This window comes from Hoplias malabaricus, chromosome 16 (genome assembly GCF_029633855.1).
Source record: "Hoplias malabaricus isolate fHopMal1 chromosome 16, fHopMal1.hap1, whole genome shotgun sequence".
Classification (NCBI taxonomy): Eukaryota; Metazoa; Chordata; class Actinopteri; order Characiformes; family Erythrinidae; genus Hoplias; species Hoplias malabaricus.
This window is the reverse complement of record NC_089815.1, coordinates 21,358,622-21,378,154: the sequence shown is the minus strand read 5'-3', so window position 1 is coordinate 21,378,154 and position 19,533 is coordinate 21,358,622. Positions and strand designations below refer to the sequence as shown.

General features: G+C 41.5%; 1 protein-coding gene across 1 annotated transcript in view; it reads right to left on the bottom strand.

The window, feature by feature from the left end:
• Positions 1–19,533, bottom strand: part of ssbp4 (single stranded DNA binding protein 4) — an 89,871-nt gene that overhangs the window by 50,245 nt on the left and 20,093 nt on the right. Inside the window, exon 4 of the mRNA XM_066647326.1 lies at positions 16,392–16,476. Within this exon, the coding sequence (XP_066503423.1) occupies positions 16,392–16,476 (85 nt within the window). The remainder of the gene's footprint in view (positions 1–16,391; positions 16,477–19,533) is intronic.

The window sequence follows — 19,533 nt, the reverse complement described above, 5'->3', positions numbered from 1 at the left end:
AGACCCCCGCTCAACATTATTGATCCATTTTAGGACTGAAGTAGCAGACCAAGGGAACTTAACACTGCTAATCAATGCTGCTTAACACATTATTGAGCAACCACGGCATCCTCAGACGTCAGAAATCTAAACAGAATTTACGCAGACAAAACAACTGAACAGGACATGATTATATTTCATTTAGAGCACTGACGTGGGTAACTGTGTAAATTAGATTAATAAATATATTTGATATTAAATTATTATATTTTACATTACATATATAGCTGTAAACTGCCCTGTAAGACCTGGGTGATCACCAAAACAACCACCATCAGATAACTAGCACAACCAGCTTCAACAGACAGGAGAGAATCAAGGATTTTTTTTTTCAGTTGTTTTTGTCCTTCCTTCCACTGTGAGAAGACTTTGTGTGAAAGAACATGCAGCTGTCAAGAAACTGCTGAAAAAAAGCAAATGTTCTAAAGTAGAAACTAGGGCTGGGCAATTAATCAAAAACATTCAGAACATCTAATCAACATAATCTTGTCTATATCATTCATATAATTTTTTTAAACATTTTTTTATTCTGTTATGTCCCCACTGTGTGTTCATGTACTGTCCCTTTAAAACCACGCTACCACTCTGTAGTAGCAACGTGGAGGAGAACCTAATCGCAGAGGCTGACCGAGCGACTTATGCAGCTTGTACCAAAGAAAAACACAGCATCTGTGGCTTGGACGAGCTGTGTTTTGACTATAATTAGGACGACACTGAACAAAAAGAATTTGAAATTGTATACACCAAGAAAAATAAAAAAACAGCGATCAAAGAACAATCACACACCAAATACAAACAATGCTTATAAAACAAGAGAGAAACAAGCTCCCAGCAACATTACAATAAATATCCCAGCTTTAACACTGGAGCATATTTATAGTACAAGAAATTACAAAAAAATAATAATAATAATAATAATCGTTCATTAATCGTAATCATAGTAAAATGTACAATTAATCATGATATTGATTTGCACTAATATCGCCAGCACTAGTAAAAACTGACTTTTCCAAACAGAGCCTAAACATCACTGAGTGTGCTTGGAATTACATGGGTTTTAAGAAACAGGAAATGCAACCAAGTTCTAAGACTATAATTTGGAGGTGTGGAAAGCAAACCTCCTGAAAGAAAAAATGGAAGCCTTTGGGTGAGCACAGTAAAAAAAACTGCACACTGTAAAAATGTATTCTTGTACAGTAATTAAAATTTCAATACAAAGATGCTGATAATGTTTTTAAAGCGCTTTTCTACACATCAGTAAAATGATAATTAACTGACATTACACTACATTTTGATTGAAAATTATATAAATAAATAAATTGACAATATGTGGTCTCTGATTTTGAACACTACGGAACATATTTATGTCATTTGGTAATTTTTATTGAATCAATAGAGTGAGAGAGACTCAATAAATATTATAACTAAAAGATTATAAGCATAAATGAACACTCAAGTCAAGACTTTATGTATATGTGTGTGTCTATGTACTGATGGACGTGTGTTTCGGAGGCAGGGGGGTTTAACACCCTCCATGTCCCAGAGCTCTCTTGTATTTTGCATACACTGCACAGTGTTACCATGGTGACTAGGCCCAATTCTAGGCTCTGACCCATGAGGCACATCTAGCCAGTGTGTGTACGTATGACGCATTATATTTGAGTCTGCTTTGCTGTGTGTGTGTGTGTGTGTGTGTGTGTGTGTGTGTGTGTGGAGGGGGTGGGATAATGGGTAGTACTGAGATCACAGTTTTGTTCAAGCAGAGATTTCTAAATGTTAACTGCTACGTTTTTTTTAGCTTTGTAGTATTTTTAGTTTTTTAGCTTTGCAGCTTTGTTGTTTATGTGTTTTATATGAACTATAATGCAATTACTTTAATATGCGATGTACACATTTTTTTAATGCTTTTTTCCCAGTCATTTTGTCTTTTAAAGAGCTGGAACGATCCATGGTTGTTTGGATATGCTGTGTACATAAGTCTGAATTTAACCAACTATGCAAACACTGGTGTGTGTGTGTGTGTGTGTGTGTGTGTGTATGTGTGTGTGTGTGTGTGTGTGTGTGTGTGTGTGTGTGTGTGGTTAAATGTGAGCTGCAGGAGAGGAGTGAAAGAGTGAGTGTAAGAAGAGGGTGACATAGCAGCGTGATGTAGAGGAGGGAGAGACTTTGTGATAGAAGGAGAGGGGTAGAGCATGAGTGAGCGAGAGAGAGATAGAGAGAGAGAGAGAGAGAGAGAGAGAGAGAGAGAGAGAGAAAGAGAGAGAGAGAAAGAGAGACAGACAGTGAGAAGGAGCTTTCTGTTTCTCAGCTCAGCAGAATCTCATTAATTCAGAAATGGAAATCATTTTTTCAAGGAGCAAAGAAGAGATGGGGTGTGGGGAGAGAGGAAAAGAAGGGAAAGGAGTGAAAGACAGAAAGAAAGGAAAGTCAGACGAGTGAAAGTCAATATTTTCCTTTTGTTTTCTTATCAGGAGTGTCCATCCACACACTTTTCATGGTTTGTCAGAATGGTTGTAATTATTTTTGAGCTTCAAAAACACACCGTGTGTGGACAAAGGGCAGATTTCTAATGAAAAATGCAGAATATGGCTCTTCGGATTATATGAATATGATGCTTATTGTTGCGAGTGTGTGGAAATCACAAAGCAGAATATGGCACGATATGGCACCTCCATCAGAGGGTCATGACACACTTCCAGATACACTCTGACATTAAAAACACAATGGCACTGAAAGCAACACAGCTATTCTCAGGTACAATCTGGTCCCCGCTGTTATGATTTGAAAAGGCAGATTCCATTCGATTTTGGCAACAGTTTAACAATTGTTAATTTGCTAAACAGTGCCACCAGGAAGCTTGGTATTTCAGCCAGTGTAACACCAATGTTTTTGACACGGAGCCTAGCGTATACAGTTGCTGAATAATCAGATTTGGCAGTCACAGGCCCAAACTAATTAGCCCAATTAAATGCTATTTGCGGCCGAGTCAAACCCTGTATTTTGGGCGGGCACCTCCAATGAGCGGTGCCCATTTAGTCCCCAACAAACATTTACTCTGCAGCTTCCAGCGCACAATAAATTAACAAACAAATTATGGAGGGGGAAATGTTGAAGAGCATGGCAGGCATGAGAGGAAAACGAACTGAGGACACGGAACATAGCTCAGTTTCTTCAGTTAGCTATGAGTCAGCATCTCCAACACAGTCCTGTATCAAATCCAGTGAGGACTGAATCTTCAACAAAAGCCACGTAGTATCAAGCTAAGTTAATTTACACAGATTAGTCTTAACATTAAAGCCAACTCCTTGTTTACACACTCATGCAAGAAAGAACCATGTATCAGCCATTTCCCTTTTTTCGGAGCACTGCTTGCTTGTCAGGTCTTAGCCCTGGATATTAAACGGTCTTTCAGCGTGAGCATAGGTTTAAATCGAAACGTACAGCCTAATCGACAGATGTAATTCTTTAGTGGCTGCTTTATTTTAAATGGAGGGCATCAAACAATGCAATTTCAGGCTCGAGAGGTGTTTACAAAAACGTTCACATATATGATTCTTCCCTGCAAGGGCTCCATTATTGTCTATTCAATCAGCCACACTGATTATACAGCTGCACTCTGCAGTTCTACAATTACAGACTGTATTTCATATGTAGCTCTGCATACTTTGTTTGCCCCATCACTGTGTTCTGCAATGGTCAAGACCTCCACTGGACCAACACAGAGAAGACTTATTTGAGTGGTGGACCATTCTCAGCTCTGCAGTGACACTGATGTGGTGGTGGGGTGATATTAGTGTTGTGCTGGTAGGACTGGATCAGACACAGCAGTGCTGCTTGAGTTCATAAAGCCCTCAGTGTCACTGCTGGACTAAGAATAGTCCGTCGACCGAAAATATCCAGCCGACTGCTGATGAAGGACTACAGGATGAGAAACACAAACTGGGGGTGTGTCTAATATAACTAAAGATGTACAGTGGGTTGAGGGGTACCACCCACCTTTCTGAGACTGTGGTGCAAAACTAAAAGAATCCAAAGAACACATCCCCGACCCAGGTTTTCAGGACATGTAATCGACCTAACCTTGTCTTTATCAATTACATCGATTATATTTATTCTTTTGTGTCCCCACTGTGTGTTCATGTACTGTCCCTTTAAAACCACGCTACCAAGCTGTAGTCTTTTGACTCTGCCCCCTATCTGCCACATGAAGCAACCTGAACACCCCCCCCCGCCCCCCCCCTCCAGCAGCTTGTACCAAAGACAAACACACCCCCCCCCCCCCCCCACTACGACGCTTTGACTATAATTAAGATGACACTGAACAAAATGAAGTCAAATGTAAATGTTGAGATAAAAAGTCGGTTTCAGCGACCAAAGCACAATCACACACCAAATATAAACAGTGCTCAAAAAACAAGAGAGAAACAAGCTCCCAGCAACATTAGAATAAATATCCCAGCTTTAATATAATACTGCCGCATATTCATTAATCGTAACCGTGGTAAAATGTACAGTTAATCGTGATATTGATTTGAGCTTCTATCGCCCAGCACTCTGTGTAAATAAATATATTTATGAATAAATAAATGGCAGGAGAGATAAGTAAATGAAAGGTCCTCCTCCCCAGTGGGAGGCTGTAGCTGTGTCTCTTTTAGTGCAGCCTACATCTTTCTGTAATCTGTTGACCCAAACCCCAGAATTGCAACCCCTCTACCATCACTGCAGCAGCCCACCCCATCAAAAAACAGGTCAGCCGACCCTCCCTCCCACCTCTCCCCTGCATCAGATTTCTGTTATGATAAAAGATTAGCAAACTGTATTTGCATGTGTTACATGACAATAGAAGACAATGCATGGGGTGCAGCGTACAAACAATAAGCAATAAGCAATGAACACTACACAATACACACACACAGATACAGATATTGATTTTTCATTGTCCTATATTTATGTATTTATGACTGATAATAACAGGTATAATGCAGTATGCACTCTGGTTCCTCAAAACCTTTCACACAGCCAAAAAGTAGGGTCAAATATATAGGATTTTAAGCAGCACAAGAAATTGGACAGGATATTCAGGAAGAGATTTAGTCTAGTTCTGGACTAAATTACACAGCCAGAGGAGCTTAACCTATGTCCAGGAAGTGGTCGTGCGCACACACACACACACACACACACACACACACACACACACACAGACGGGTATGTGTGTCACTGTGTGAAACCAGACACAGAGCTGTCCTCGAAGAATGTATTTTCAGTAACAGTCCACAGATGTCTGGAGACACAGTCTCAGAGCTTTCACAACATGACTGCAGAGACATGAGGGGAGCTCTTGGACACTCAGGAGTTAATGAGATGTGAGTGACGCTAAGAGCAAAATCAAATCAATCCCACCCTCCCATAAATACCCCATTCCACAAATCATGATCTGAAGGAGTGAACGGTTCTGATAACTGGTCAGACTTTGTCCTATCGTAGCTGGCATTAGCATTTTCTAGCAATCTGTGGAGGAAAGTGGTTTGCCTTCACTCCCCACACACCTCAGTGAGCCTTGGGTGGCCATGACCCTGTCAACGGTTCACCAGTTGTCCTTCCTTAGACCCCTGTTGTTAGGTACTAACCACTGCATACCAGGAACACCCCAAAAATATCTGACATTCTGGAGAAGCTCCTACCCGGGCGTCTAACATCACATTTCACTTGCTGTCGGAGATGGCACACATCTAATGTCAGTAATAGTTATCGGGTCAATATCTGCAGGAAATGCTGGATCGGATTTCAGTGATATGATTCAGAGTTTCACCATCATATTACCCATAATACTAATAAAAAAAACACCTTCTAATATCCTCGCTTTAAACTTACACAAGGACATGTCTGGAACTAAATGGCAGTGTTTAATTTACACCAGAGAAACCACCACAAATAATTTAAAAATACATGCAAATCTAAAAACACATCCTCCTCAATCCACATAGCAACAAAATAGAAACATACTGTAAAAGGTTAATAAAATCTGTGTTGTGTTTTTCTCTCTCTCTCTGTGTGTGTGGGTGTGTGTGTGTTTGTGTGTGTGTGTGTGAAGAGAGAGAGAGAGCGTCCACATAAGAAATACAGCAATCTCATCCTTAAAACCACCTTCTATACAACTTACTAAAGGTTCATTTTAACCAGTCCAGTTTAATGACAACTCCTAGAGGTGTTGGGTTGACAAGTGCCATTGTAATGAGTCAGTCAATGTTACTCTGTCAGTGGTATTAATGTTATGGCTGATATGTTTAGGTTAATTCATGGTGATGTTGGTGATCAAACTGATCATCCCAGCATGTACTGCTGACCAGGAACTGACCAGGAAGGGTCAGGCACTAAAAGTGGGGCTTTATAAATACCATTTTCACCAGTATTTCAGTATTAGTAGATCTTGATATTGCCAGATAGTAAACTATCCATAAAAAACTAAAACTAAAAATAATAAAGACAGTGTGTGTGTGTGTGTGTCTGTGTGTATGTGTGTGTGTATACCAAGAACTCATATCACACTTTGGGGACAAAATCCTGTGTACAAACTCATGCCGTAGAACCATCTCTTCCACAAGTTGATCCCTACAAGGTCAAGCATTTAGTTTTAAGGTGGAGGCATCTTAAAATGTTTGGGTAAAGGTAGGGTAAGGCTTGCTATAGCATAGCCTCCTAAAATGAACGGGAGAAATGGCCCAGCAATATATAAAAACAAGTGTGTGTCTGTTTATGTGCGTATTTAAATGTTGGGGGACATCCGGTGCCCCTTGTAATGAGCTAAGCACATTGTCATTGCTTGATAGAGTAGTGAACAGTGATGCCAAGGTAAGAGGGAGCCAGGTGCACACACAGCCTCAGAGGCAATCAGCAGATCAGTGGGGAGCTGTTTTGCCTTCCAGTGAAAGCCTCTAGAAGCACACGGTATAAAAATAATAATTACTCGGCATTAAATTCACTGTCTGTAAATATACCCAGGGTAGCAGTAAAGCAACAAGGAGGGGGATGGCGGGTGTTGTAGAGAGAACACATGTAAAATGAAAGAAACATGAACAAACTCCTACAGTGCTTGGCCATGGCAAAGAGAAAAGTGCACATTTTAAAAGCAAATGAACATTCTGTTTGAATAATTGAACAAACCTGGAGAATCTTGTTTGCAAATACTACCTCGTACTTGCAAAGGGACCTCAGAAGTCACAGCGAATGCCAACGCTGGCAAAACCATGGTTTAGTTTGAGAGTAATTATTTCACACTCACAACATTCTTAACCAAGGAGAGAAAAACTGTGGAGAAGCTTAATGTTCTGGCCTAATCTTTCAGTGTAGTTGCACCTCTTTATGTTACCAGATGCTTAAAACACAGAATAGTGTATTAACACTTAAAGGCTACTTTCATGATTTTAATCAAATAACACTTTTATAAGATTCTGAGGACGTTTGTTTCGTCATCAATTGTTAGCTCTCCAGTCTGTTTGCGTGCTGGAAAACGTTCTAGTGTGTTTACAAAGCCCAAGTGTCAGTAAATGGCTGAAAGAATAAAAAATAAAAAACAAAGGGGCTCAGCCCAACATGCTAGGCTTTCTCTCTCTCCATACAACATCTGGATGTCTTTAGACGTCCAAACATTGAAATGTATGAACCGAGGATGTTGCTCTATTCCTGCCCCACAAGAGGATAATATTGACTTATTTTTTGCTGTTCTTAAGGTGGAACTGACTCTAAGTTGTATGAAAGTAAACACAGACCGAAAGTGCTACAGGACTAAACTGTGTTCCTGAGGTAATTCAAACACACAAGTTAAATTTCAGCCACACACAGACAGCAATCGTTAATTTTCTTAAACGCAGAGCTTCTGAACGTAAACAAACCAGAAAGAACAGCACTTCCTCAGAATCGTCCATTTTGATTTTAAGCAGTATAGCAAAACCACAGAAAAAATGTTTACTTTAAAGGGTTAAACTCTGATAAAAGGTGCATTAAATACAGCTCAGACGATTGGCTTTTCTCACCCTCATTGAAAGGGTGGGTGTTCCTGTTGACACTTGATCCCAATGAGAGTTTTAAAGAGCACCCGCACAAACACCCTATATTGAAAGTGGCAGGTTTATTTTCATTGCCCAGCTGGTACTTGAGAGCATTGCAGCACAGCCTAGCACGCTCCTCTCTGGCAGAGCAGAAGCAAACGGCCTAGCAGCAGCAGAAGTACCAAGTGCCAGCCATACAGCCTGCCAGCGCTACACTGCCAACACACCACAGCTGCCCACACTACTGAAAGAGAGAAAAAAGAGAGACTTGAAAAGTGCATGTTTTCATTTAGGGTCATATAAAAACATACTGCAATCTTCACAGGCTTCATATTTACAAAGTCACAGGGATGGCATTGGTGTTTTCCTTGAATAAGAAATGAGGAACAAACAAAAGGTCTATTATTCCATCCCTCTGGAATTCCCTCATCATTCCTGACGACAGTCATTCTTTCCTTCAAGAATAACAATCATGTTCTTCTTCTCCCAGTGTACTCCGCTCCCATTCTTTAGCACGCCATCACGGGCCGACAGGTGGGAGATGTCTGAGGACTTTCTGCACATCGGGGTGAGTTCAACACAGTGAAACACTTCAAAATCATGAGCTACATCCACTGCACTCTCCACAGTCAAAGAGTCCAGTAATTGTGCCACAGAAAGTCACGCCTGGAATATAGCCTGCGGAAAGTAGCCTGAAAAGCAGACGCAGCGGCATTATTTGTGTAATGGCAGTAATTTATGCCAATTTCTGAAGGCAGTGGGATTTTTCACAACGATTTCTGCTCGTAGCTGGACCAGGGAGGCCCAGCCAACTTCAAAGCAGCAGGGGAGTTCAGATCAAACAGCATCAGTGAAAGGGGCTTGTAATTGTGTGAATTCTGACAGGACGCCAAGGCCATGGCTACACCTCAACCAGAGATGATGACCCCACTACCTGACACCACTCTGCTGTGCAATCCCCCTCACACGGGCCACCAATTATTCATCACTTTCACTGAGTTTATGAGAGGACGGAGAATAGTTTTAGGTATGATCTGGTATTTTAAGAGAATTAGAAGAGCTCTATACAAAATCAACAGTTATATTCACACCTGCATGCTGTTAATTATCAATGATGAATGTCAAATAGTTTGCATTAAAACCAAATGGAATTTCAAACTCGGCAGAAAATATTTACATATTAATACTGTCTGTGTATAAACTCTATACAACTGTACAAAGCTTTATCATTTGCTTTCCAGTCAAAACAGATCAACAAAAGTATTTCCATCTTTCATGAGCTACATATGAGTTAATCCACTTGTTTTGGGAGAGCATTCAAAAGATAAAATGTGAAAAGAGTTGTTGAGTCTTCTGTGTCATTTTCTGTTAGATGCAAACTTTCCAGTAGCACGGTGGCTCTAATGGCACTTTTCCATTGCAGGGTACTGACTCGGCTCTAATTGGTTACTTTTCCCTTAGGCAAATATTGAACCTGGTCCTGGAACTTTTTTGGTACTTGCTCACGTTCCAAGCAGAATAGGGACTAAACATGATGTGTAAACACTGCTGTGCATTAATTGGCCAGAGAGACTTTTCACCACACTTCCAGTACAAACTCACCATTGGTGCAAGTTTACAGCAGCGATCACATTTGCTTTTATTCGACTCACAATGGCAGCTCCAAAAAATTTGGCATGGTATGTTGAGGAGGTTCAAACACTCCTTGAACTGGCAGCCAAGGAAAATCTGGGCTAATGGAAAAGCTACCAGGACCAGGGCTGAAAAGTGTGTCGAGCCGTGCCGAGCCAAGTCAAGTAGGTACCATACATTGGAAAAGCATCGTGGGGTTGTGGGTTGAAACCCCGCCTCAGGTCACTGGCTGTGAGGAGTTTGGTGTGTTCTCCCAGTTTCTGCGTGGGTTTCTTCCCACAATTAAACACACAGGCTGGCTGTGTGAAACTGTCCACAGGTGTGAGTGTGTGACAGACTGTGCACCAAACCCAGGGTGTGTTCCTGACCTGCATCCAATGATCACAGGTATGCTCTGGACTCACTGGACCTGAGCAGGATGAAGGGCTTACATATATATGAATGATTGTCCAGCCCCACTCCGTTTGGGTCAGGTACGTCCTACAATCGCCTACAGTTACCCTACCTAAGGTGCCTGTGGTATTTTGAGGAACAGATTTAGTAGAAAAAACAAGCCATTTAGAAACGTAAAAGTAAATCACGTGTGCTACTGACACTGTCGAGCTTTGGCATTGTTATACAGACAATTAAACCGTTAGCTTCAAGCAAATTACATGCTTTATTTAGCATACCCACAAAGGGGCACTCCTCTAGGATTCCTATCACGTTTCACATCAACGCAAACACAGATAAACAAACAAAACATATTTTACCACCGAACACAGCAGAAGGCACGGAGCACCCATAGGACCTAATGGGTGGAGGGAGGAAGAGTGTATATATATATGTGACAGGAAGAAAAAGTGAATGTACAGAAGAGAAGCAGATATTGGAGACAGGGGGTTGGAGTAATAGAGAGGAGGAGGAGAGGGAGATGTCAAACACATAGACACAAAAAGGGACAGGTGAATGGGGACAGACAATAACAGAGGATGTAGAAGAAAGAATACAACTGTTCATGGGAGCATGTGTGTGTGTGTGTGTGTGTGTGTGAGAGAGTGATACAAAAGTGTTCAAAGCCACTTTTGAAACCAAGACCACCTGGAAAAGCTAAAAACTAAACCGGTGGAATACTATGGGTGATCCTCATTCAGTTCTTCATTCTGAAACTTCTCATTCTGAGCTGGCCGACCACCTGTTCTTCCACTGGCCATCCCTTCGCCTTTGAAAGCACACTGCCTGTAAAGCAAGCCGCTAAATACACAGTCATCTGCTGCACTCCCACCCACTTCAGGTTTACTACCTCATAAGCTTGTCATCAAGGAACACCTGTGTCCTCTGCATAGTCAATAACACTGAGACAACAAGCGGCGTACAGTGCACGTCAGCTTTAATGGACGATACTGAAGCCCACTGAAGTGAAAAGTGAACTTCTAGTGTGGTACTGAGAGAACATTCTAAAGACTGAATACTCTAGAAACTGGTCAAGAGTATGAATTACTAGACGAGTTGTGTTTGGTGCATTTATGATTTTTTAAAGGAACACTATGTAATATTTTCACCTTCAAATTACAGCTTTGATATAACTGTGATGCTCCACTGACCTCTAACAGGGGGAATAGGGCCTCTGTTTATGCTACTCTAGGATCAGTACTGCAGAGACTGCACTATGTAACTCTTGGAGGAGGGTAGGTAACCACATCCCTCCGCCCCCCCTCTCCACTGATTTCAGTACAGTGCTGTAAAAATTAATTAAACATGGGGGAGACCCAGCAGCAAAAAATTCAAATCTTGCCAGGTGTTAACTTAAAACTGGTGGATGTTGGGAAAAAAGCTCAGTTTCTTTAGGAAATGGATGAGGGAGGGCAAAAGGGCACAAACTTAAACACTAATTAAAGCTCTGTGAGTTTTCTTTGGCTATTTTGCTTTTACTTTTTTCAGAATATCCTTGAAATACGCCATAATACCTAACTAGTATCCCATATGACAGTGGCCCGTTTCAGAATAGTGTGATTTTGCTTATTTATATAGTAAATGTGTGCATACTTTATAGCTTGTGGAAATGGGAAATGCTTTAGCTGTATGCTGAAGCGAAGCAAGCTTCTGTGTCCCAGAGTCTGCAGCAAGCTGTGGGTACAGATGTCGTATTAACATAAACTCCAGATGCTCACGTCGAGACCTCTGGAAGCTGTTCAGAACAAAGAGAGCGTCGCTTCACTGGTCAAACTCTTCTGCTCTCATGCTACGCCTTCAGTGAACGCTCTTTATATTGGACGTGGAGGTGCCCGCCAAGATGCGATGCCCAGATGTGCTTTAAAACGCAATAAAAATGTCAGTGCAAACTTTTGTTAGCTGTGCTAAGGTAATTCTACTTGACATTCTAACATTAAAGCATGGGCTGAGGGTGTTTGGGCTCTGCAAGGGTTGCCAGGCCCTCAGGTTCTGGGGGCCCTGCCAGAGCCCCAATCCCATAAAAATCCTCAGATTAGCTAAGAACCATTCCCCAGATTTCAGGATTAACACATTATATCCCATTATCTTTCCCAAACTGGAGGACCTGCAGAGCTTATTTCCCAGGCCAAAGAGAGAGAGAGACAGACAGGATGAATGAAAATGAAAGAAAGAAAGAAAGAAAGAAAGAAAGAAAGAAAGAAAGAAAGAAAGAAAGATAGAAAAAAGAAAGAAGCAACCATTAATGCCACACTGTATCACAACCAACGGCAAGTCCATAATATTCCAAAGAATAAGAAAGAAACAGTTAAAAAACACAAACACACAAGAACACACACATGTAATCCCCCAGATCTCAAAAAAAAAAAAACCCAGTGTGGAAGCTCTGAATGAAGAGAAGAAGAAGGCAATATTACTGGAGTGAGAAGGTTTTGACTCATGGGAATCTGCTTGTTTTTCTGCCCCTGATCCACTGACACACTGGGGAATGGGCCCTGTTATCAGCCTAGCCTGAGATAGCAGGCTTGATGGGGCGGCCGGTCTGCAGGGACTCCGGGGCTGAAGTTAATCAGACAGAGAGAGAGGTCTGGAGCACCCTGGGGGACTCCAGCCTTCTCCTCCTCCTTCACCCCCCCACCCCCACCACCTCCACCCCAAACCACAGCTCATCACAACCACCACGATAACACTCTTCACACAACATTATCCCAGAGTCCACAAAACCCAAAATAGACAGAAGCTGTCCTGAGGTTCTCTTAGAACCAGCCTGACACTGGTTGAAGGCTGCATATATATTGAATTAGGGATGTGCTCGGGAACTCAAGAACTCCATTCAAGGTGCTAGTAAACGAATACTGAAATCACTGACATCGCTGTGCTTCTTTACCAGAAACGCATGTTTTAGCAGGACTGTAAAAGGTGACAAAGCAAGTATAGCATATTACACACTGCTACTCAGGCACACAAGTGTCCTCACATGAACATGAGCTGCAGCGGATGTCTTGTTAAAGGAACTCTAGGTAGTATTTCAACATTAAAATGAAAGCTTCAAAATCATTGTGATGCTTTACTGACTTGTAATAGGGAAAGCAGAGCTTTTTTTATTGCTAATTTGGGCTCAGTACTGCAGAAACTGCACTATGTAGCTTTTGGAGGAGGGCAGGAACAGGATAGTGCTGTAAAAGTGAATCACACTCTGTAACTATAGATGGAATCCAGGAGCAAAAATACCAAATCTTCCATAGTGTTACTCTAAGAATGCAACTTTGATAAAACGGATAACGACCTAGCTGATATTAGTTAAAGGCAATGTTCACAATTTTAATAAAAAAACACTGTATAAAGGATGTTTCCTCACCATTTGTTGCTCTCAAGTCAATTTTTACGAAGCTCTGTTGTCAATTAATGGCTAAGAAAATATCCCAAAGTGTCTCAGTCCAGTATGCTAGGCTTTCTCTCTCTCTCTCTGCTCAGATTTTTAGACAATGAATAGTCCTCCAAATATTGAAAAGCTAGAACTGAGATGAAGATATTGCTCTATTCATGCTCTATAGGTGGGTAATATTAACATTAACTTACTTAAGGAGGAAATGTCCCCAAACTGTAGAGACAGCTAACTACATGAAAGCAAACACAGACTGAAAATGATACAAAACTAAACAGCTCAAGTTACAAATGAGTTTCTGGGTTCAGCAGTGAATAACTTACAGAAAAGTTTAACTTCAGCCACGTACAAATAGTTGTTTTTTCCTCAAAAATACCGTTCCAGCTTTTGAACGTAAACAAACCAGAAAGAACAGTGTTTCCCCACAACTGTAGAACACCCCACAATTCCCTTTAAGTTCAGAAAGAGTGAGAATGCATTTGTCTGACAACAACTATCATAGCATATCAGCCACTGAGGGGAAAATACCATCTGGACAAGGCAACAAGCACCCATATGCATCCAGTGTTGCACTGGTTAGCTTCAGTGTTAGCTCATTAACTCATCTGAAAAGGCAGCACGTTACAGTTACACTTCTGACACAAAACCTACAGATATACAGTTCTTTTTTGAATGTAACGTCTTCAAACGTAGACATTTCATACAAGTGTCCTACCTAAAATGTGGCCTACATCAATGTCATCAATTTCAGAGAATGTGGAGATTATTTCCATTGTTTTTAAGCAATTATCCAATCATTACACAGAATATCATATAACATATCTGGAATGCACATCCTCAAATTGAATCAATGTGAAACAATCAGGACAGAGAATACTAATCGATGCATGTGTCCAGATAGAAGATTTACTGAACGGCAAAACATTATAATTGTCTTCATCAGCCATAACACATTTAATAACAAAACACATGGCAAAGAGCACACTTCATAAAATGAAAATGCACAGAAAGCAAAGCGCTCAGCTCAGCCTGCCACAGGCGGCTACACGCTGACCTTCTGAACCTCCCAGAGGTCAAATGTCAAGGGAAACTGGTCATTAATCCTCTGACTAGAACTCAGGGGCAGGACATTTGAGCCTTTCTGACTTGACCCAAGTCTCTGAGGTCTGGTAGCGCACAGCAAAGACAGAGTCTGCTTCAAACACCGCCCCCACCTCTTCCCCAACATTTCAAACAAGCAATCTCAGCGAACAACAAAAATCACATCAAGCGTGAATATGGGTGGTCATCTTCCCACAGGAGGGGTCCTCAGATCTGACCATTCACAAGAAACCCAGGTGTCCACTGGGATGGGAGTTTAAAATGATTAGGCATATAGATTAATTGAACACACGTCTGGTTTAATTAAGCATGGCGTTTAATTAAGCATGTAATTAATCTTATAGTGGCAATACACACACAGATGCACGCACACACAAAGTCAGATCTGTTGAAACTTTGGCAGTTAGCTGACATGGACTTCTAACTGTGTCTCGCCGGCAAGCCCAGCAAATTAAATGTCTGAGGTAAGAATAGAATCATAATCCATTTCAACTCTCAAGGCAAGTGCTGGCCCAGGTGAGGCTCTGCAGTTAGCAGTTAGCACTAAATCTTAGCCGCTTTATTATTCTGTGTGACACATAATCCACCTCTAGAGTGTATTCACAAGGTTTTAACACTGTTAATGTGGCGGGTAAAAGATATTTTCACAATTTATATGCATCGCTAAACTTCTGCCAAAGAAAACAGGGCAGAGGGAAGGAGAATCCCCAAGTGCTCTATGAACGGCATGTCGCGAGGCGCTAAGTCTCAAAGTGCTAGGGTTGAGGAGGGGTCACGGTTTGTGGCAAAGTTACCATAATTGTTTGCACGCAGAAAAGCTGCATCAACAAAGAGCGTCCTTTTGTGGCGATAGGGCTTTCAGGACGTCTGCACATGTGCCTCCAGCTGGATGCGGCATCCCTCTGCAGATGACGGGGTCACAGCGGTCAGACTGCTATCCTCTATATGTGACTGTGGGTAGCCTGGGTAGCAGCATCACCCAACATAATTGGGAGAGCAGTCTCATAGAGATTCTTCATCAGCCACAGCTTTATATGAGCCAGATGATACCAACGCAGGATATATGCTTCCTTTCCAACAGTAGACAACACTGCTGCAAGTGCAAGGGATACAGGCACCAACACTGCTGAACAACTGTAATTAACCCTTACAAATCTAGATGTATTATTCTCATTTTGTGACGCTACTTAAATGTAATTATTCCATTACTCATTAGCTACATGGTGTGTTACATAACGAATTACATTTGTGCTGATTTACATTCTGTACTGAAAGGGTTCGAGAGTGCATTTCCTACTGTTTTCCTTTTCTTTCAATGCCATTAATCGACTTGATTAAAAACATCAAGGAATTTTCTTTTCTTTTTTTCAACACGACATAATGTTTCATCACAAATGTGGTATGGAGTGAAAACATTTTATTGAGTGACGCTTTTTCTTACTTTACCCAAAGTGGACACTTTTCCCACTTCTTTCAGTGAGCTATGAGAAATATCAACAAAACACCGATGCTGATTGTTTTGTGATCACTGATGATAGGCCTGACTCCTAAGGGTTAATTAAACCATCAATCAAATCTTACCCCTGGCCAAAATATTAAATACACCACCTTGTTTAGGTCAACATTAACAGCCAATCGCTGGAAAAGCCATCACCGAGAAGTACAACTACAAACCCACACAAATAATTTGCAGAGAAAGCACCTCAGGTTTCAACCACTGCTACAGCTGCAACTGTCCAGACAGAGAAAGTGGGACTTACGTAGTCGTGGAAAGCCTTGGCCTCGCTGGAATGTTCGCATGTCTCCCTCCGGTCTGGGGCTGCACAGTACAGATCCCAAAATACACTGCAAAAAATAAGCAAAGCCAATAAGTCTTACATGGATCGATGTAACCCACAACAACAGCTACAGGTTACGATAGGAATTCAACAAGGCTTCACGTCATACCTATACAATCATGTCACTCTGAATCCTGATCTTGGATCAGTTCCTAGTCACATTCATCGTGAAACTCAAACAGGAGAATTAATCTCCTGAATCTTCTTTTCGGTGTAACTCAACAGTTTCCATTTAGTGCGGTCAGTTTGTCGGCCACCCTCCCTGGACCGCCTGCTGCGCCCCGCAGGTGACTGATCAATTAAGCATGATATTTGTTAATTAAGGGAATACAGTGCTTACAGGCTGTAGATGGAAGCAGGTTTCACTCCGAACGTGGCGTTAATTACTTTATTGAAATTAAATACCTGTTAAACAGGTCCGTGTTAAATCTCTCTCACTCTCGCTCTTTAGACATTGATTTAATAGATGCTTCAGAAAAGCTGCTGAACCAGGGGCTCCAGAGAATGAGCCCAAGATGTTTCATCTCTCCAAGCAGCAGTTTTTTTAGAGCCATATGTCCTTTCTGCTGATATGACAAAATTAGACCCCTGTTCTTAATGTTGGGGAAGAGGGGGTGGGTTTCCATTTGATGTGACAGACTGCAAAAAGGGCAAAAATCTGTAAGAGTTCACAGCGAAGCGACAGGTCGATGGGGCTAAGCAGGTTCATTTCGTTTCCATTTCTTGCTGTTGAGTAGAAAGCGCCAGGCTTGTTTGTGTTTGTAAGCATGGCCGAAAGGACAACTCCTGACAGGCTCCATAAATCAAAGCCAGTGTTTATGAGTGGAATATGAAAGCAAGGTTAAACAACATTATGTTCATCAGGCTACACAACGGCTAAACTGTGGTGTGGAGGAGCTCATGAGTAGCCACGGCAGGTGCAAAAGTTATAAAGAAGGAGATTTGCCACAGAAATGCGATGAAAAATGAAGAGTAAACAGAGACATGGAAAATAAACAGAAAAAACCCCAGAAAAAACAGTGGTATATAAGTGGCCATTATATTGTGCAATACTGTAATTACAGATAATAAAAATCACAGTCAGTTACTTGACGTCCCATTTTTGCTTGTCATTAGTTCATGGGCATTTTCAGTATTTTCAAATTATGTGAAATTGAGCATGAGAAAACAATATGTTCCCATGCTCTGTCGTTCCAAACTGTATTTAATAAATGCTTCTCTTACACCAGAAGAAGCCTTGAGCTCGACTCCTAATGTTGAAGTCATTCACAAATCAATATATATGCACAAATACTAAAGCCGTCTTTTATAATGAGTCAGAATTCACATATTATTTGCCATTCAATCCATATTCTGTATTGTACAGTAATAAAAATAAGTGTATGTGTGAACGCACAGTTAAAAATCTGTCTGATCCAGCAGAGACAGGCCTAGCCATGGCCTAAAGGTTAGAAAAGAAGGCTTAGGTCTGGAAGGTCAAAGGTTTGATTCCCTTGAAGGGCAGGAATAATAGGGGCCAGAGGAGTGAAGATACTGCACTGTCTCCTCCCTCAACGTTCACCACTAATATGCCCTTAAGCACATCTAACCTGCAACTGCTCCCCAGGCACTGTGTGTGTGTTGTGTGTGTGTGTCTGTGTGTGTTTTCCTGCCACAGATGGGTTATGCCAGAATCAGACTACACGAATTTAGCCCGATTTTGTCATATCCAACAAATTTCCAGTGTCGGAGCCGAATATGAGCGTCGGGGGCGAGTAACGGTCGTGTGGAGTGACATAATCAAAGATCGGTGAAGCGGCATCTGGGACGCCCCACAACACCACAATGAAAAGTCTAGCATGGTAGCATTTTTTGGACCTTGTTGCCCAGTCTGACCTATCCCATGTCATGATCCTTGATGATGACCAATAGGAGGACTGAGCGCTGTCCGGCGCGCATATGTAAACACAGAGAAGGAAAGAGGGAGGCTGCTGATGCAGCTGTGAGGTGGAAAAACGAAACTGAGGAAATGCTCTTGACATGTGAACACATTACCTCAAGTTCTCTTTGCGGGAGACAGTCTATTCTCTCCTCCTCAAAACACACAGGAACGGGGTATAAACGGGTCTTCTTCTTTTTGGAACACAAAACTGCCAGCCATGATTGACAGTTTCTTGACCCGCCTCCCTGAGTAACTCTGAACTCACGCAATGACGCGAACGAAGAATGGTCCGTGTCAAAGGCATAGTGTTGCCAGTCTCCTGACCAAGACACGGCACAAATTTATAGCACTAATCTGACATAGTGAACGCTGTGAAACTTAAAAACATCGTGTAGTCTGACCCAGGCATTAAATGAGAACAAACTATTTCATAACATTGCTGTGCAACAAGAAGAAAAGCTCATTTCGATCATGTTTCTGGCAGAGCACACTCATGTGGAAGAAACACAGTTAAATTTGGTATTTATGTTCTTGAGCTCCTAAAATTAAAGTGTGTATTTCACAGCACTGTCCAAACCTCAAGGCGGAGGTTAGAGGCAAGCGCTATGGTTTCTACCCTCCTCCAAAAGTTACATAGTGCAGTTCTTGCAGTGCTGAGTCCAGTGTAGCAATAACAGAGGCTCTATTCTCCCTATTACAAGTCAGTGCTGCATCACAATGATTTTGATACTGTAATTTTAAGGTAAATATACTACCTAGTATGATTTAAAAAATACATGGGGGCTGAGCATCTTAGTACAATAATGTGAAGCTTTCTGTGGCCTTGTTTGTTTACATGTATCCTAGTCTGTTCATACGCAAGAAGAACCACAAACAACTAGATTTTATTAGCAGTGATTGATATGATGGTTGTTGTTCAGGAACAATGAAATTAAATAATGAGAAAAAGAGCACAAAATACAGCAAAATTAAAAATGATCAGCTGAATGAGTGAACGAGTGAGTGAATGAGTGAGTGAATGAACGCGTCACTGAGCAAGTGAGTGAAAGACATAAGTGATTAAACCTTCAAGCAGAAACTTAAGCCAGGGATGGACAGAGGGAAAACAGCGAGACAAAGAAACGCAAGAAGTGAAGACAGAAT